Source organism: Portunus trituberculatus, chromosome 27, assembly GCF_017591435.1.
Source record: "Portunus trituberculatus isolate SZX2019 chromosome 27, ASM1759143v1, whole genome shotgun sequence".
Classification (NCBI taxonomy): domain Eukaryota; kingdom Metazoa; phylum Arthropoda; class Malacostraca; order Decapoda; family Portunidae; genus Portunus; species Portunus trituberculatus.
Genome location: NC_059281.1, coordinates 15,417,402 through 15,419,901, shown reverse-complemented (window position 1 = coordinate 15,419,901; position 2,500 = coordinate 15,417,402). Strand labels below are relative to the sequence as shown.

Below are 2,500 nucleotides of genomic sequence, written 5' to 3'. Positions count from 1 at the left end.
TGACGCAAGGACACAAGGACACAAGGACACAAGTCACACAACACAACAAAGGCACCATGCACTCCTCCCAGGGACACGGCGCGCACCAAAACGTTTCCCTGCACCAGTGACGCAAGGGTGAGGCAACAGCTGGCCCTTGTGACGGACTGGTGACGGTAGTGGTGAGAGTGGTGATGATGTGATGACCAGTAGCAAGACTTTCACAATGCGCTTCCTTACTTGAGCCATACTTACGCATACAATGATAGTAATAGTAGTGGTGGTGGTGGTGGTGGTGGTGGTGGTGGTGGTGGTGGTGATGATGTAATTGTTGTTGTGTTGCTTTGTTGTTGTTAGGAAGTAGAAGAAGTAGAAGTAGAAGTAGAAGTAGAAGAAGAAGAAGAAGAAGAAGAAGAAGAAGAAGAAGAAGAAGAAGAAGAAGAAGAAGAAGAAGAAGAAGAAGAAGAAGAAGAAGAAGAAGAAGAAGAAGAAGAAGAAGAAGAAGAAGAAGAAGTAGAAGTAGTAGTAGAAGAAGTAGAAGAAGAAGAAGAAGAACTTCAGTAGTAACAGTAGTAGTAGTAGTAGTAGTAGTAGTAGTAGTAGTAGTAGTAGTAGTAATTAGCAGCAGCACTTCAGTGACAACACAAACAAAATACGCAAATTCCAAGGAAACACACACACACACACACACACACACACACACACACACACACATTTGTACCTACCTGTTGAGAACCATGACGAATGACTGCCCGAGGAGGAGGAAGAGGAGGAGAAAGAGAAAGAGGAGGAAGAAGAAGAAGAAGAAGAAGAGGAGGAGGAGGAAGGGAGCAGCAGTAGCAAGGGCGTGGCGGTGAGGGTTGGTCACTCACACCCGCCAGCCCTTTTCCTCCTTCGCCTCCTAATGTTTACTCCTTCACTTTTTTCCTTCACTTTATTTCACTTCACCACGCCGCAGGGGGGAGCAGGGGGCGGCGTCCCCTTCCCCTACTAACACACATGGCCTCCCCCACCACGCTGAGGCTTCGAATGTCACACTAGTCACAGGAATCACACTACCATCACCTACACCGTCAGGAGGAAATGCACTCGAGATGAAACACGAAGGAATATGATGGGAAAATAGGCAGCATCAGACTTTTTGGCCCCTTACGATATTTGGTAGTGGAAGTAGTAGTAGTAATAGTAGTAGTAGTAGTAGTAGTAGTAGTAGTAGTAGTAGTAGTAGTAGTAAGAGAGGAGGAAGGAAAGGTGGATGATTAAGGTGATATATAAAGTAAGGGATGGAAAAATAGAGAGGGAAAGAAAGAAGAGAGGGAAAGTGAGAGGGAGAGGGGAAAGAAAGAGGGGAAGGGGGTGGTATATGGAATGTTGGGTAAAAATGGGAGGTAAAAATCATGGGGAAATAAAATCGTGGGGAGAGGAAGAGGGGAAGAGAGATTCATTACCACCACCATCACCACCACTACTTCCTCCTCCTCCCCACCCACCACCTGCAGGGAGTAGAAGACGGTTGTACGGTTTCCTGGTTCCCCGGCCTTCTTCCCCACCCCCGCCCCCACCACCTGTCCTTCCCACACCTCCCCAAATCATCCCCACTATAACTCATGTCCCCTACACACACACACACTTCCTCCTCCTCCACCCACTAGTACTACCACTCCACTCATTCCCCTTCTCTCCCTTTTCCTCCCCATCACAAAGAACACCTCCCACGTACTTCTCTCCCCCTCTCTCTCTCTCTCTCACCCAAAGCCACAACAAACACCCCACTCCCCATCCCATCCCCTTTCCTTCACCCCATCTCCCCATACAAGACAAAAGACATGCATAAGCTACCACCCTCTTCCCCACCCCTTCCTTCCCTCCTCCTCCTCCTCCTCCTCCTCCTCCCCATCACTCAACACCTCCCCCCTCCCCTCTCCTCCCCACCAAATATTTATCAGTTACTCCCGTACCAGCTGCAACACGCTTACACTCCTCCCCTCCCCCCTTCCTCCTTCCCCTTTCTCTCTCCTCCTCCTCTACCGGATGCTACCCCTCCTCTTCCTCCTCCTCCTCCTCCTCCTTTCCCCTAACCACCCACATTCCCTTTATTTGGGTTTTCACCTGGAGGAGGAGGAGGAGGAGGAGGAGGAGGAGGAGGAGACAACTCATAACAAAGAATATCAAGGAAGAGGAGGAGGAGGAGGAGGAGGAGGAAGGAAGGAGGGTGCAGGTGTGTTGTTCCTCCTCTATCCTCCCTCCCTCCCTCCCCTTCTCCTCCTCCTCCTCCTCTTCACTGTCCCCCCCTTCATTATATTTCACCCCCATCTTTGATTTTTCCATTGATCGTGTTATCGAGCGTTCGAGGAGGAGGAGGAGGAGGAGGAGGAGGAGGAGGAGGAGGAGGAGGAGGAGGAGGAGGAGGAGGAGGAGGTTAGGTTTAAACAGAAGCAACTTACACTTTCTATCAGTAATGCTTCTCCTCCTCCTCCTCCTCCTCTTTTTCTTCTTCCTCCTCTTCGTCACACTTTCACCA

At 49.8% G+C, this 2,500-nt stretch overlaps 1 protein-coding gene across 4 annotated transcripts in view; it reads right to left on the bottom strand.

Annotated features, from left to right (window-relative positions):
* LOC123509772 (protein pellino-like) overlaps nt 1–2,500 on the bottom strand; it is a 43,961-nt gene that overhangs the window by 22,930 nt on the left and 18,531 nt on the right. For 3 of the 4 annotated variants that reach the window (XM_045264297.1, XM_045264298.1, XM_045264299.1), the window contains exon 2: nt 705–1,044. The exons of the other annotated variant lie outside the window; for it this stretch is intronic. In XM_045264297.1, coding sequence (XP_045120232.1) covers nt 705–718 — 14 coding nt within the window. In that variant the 5' untranslated portion in view covers nt 719–1,044. The remainder of the gene's footprint in view (nt 1–704; nt 1,045–2,500) is intronic. 4 annotated transcript variants of the gene reach the window in all.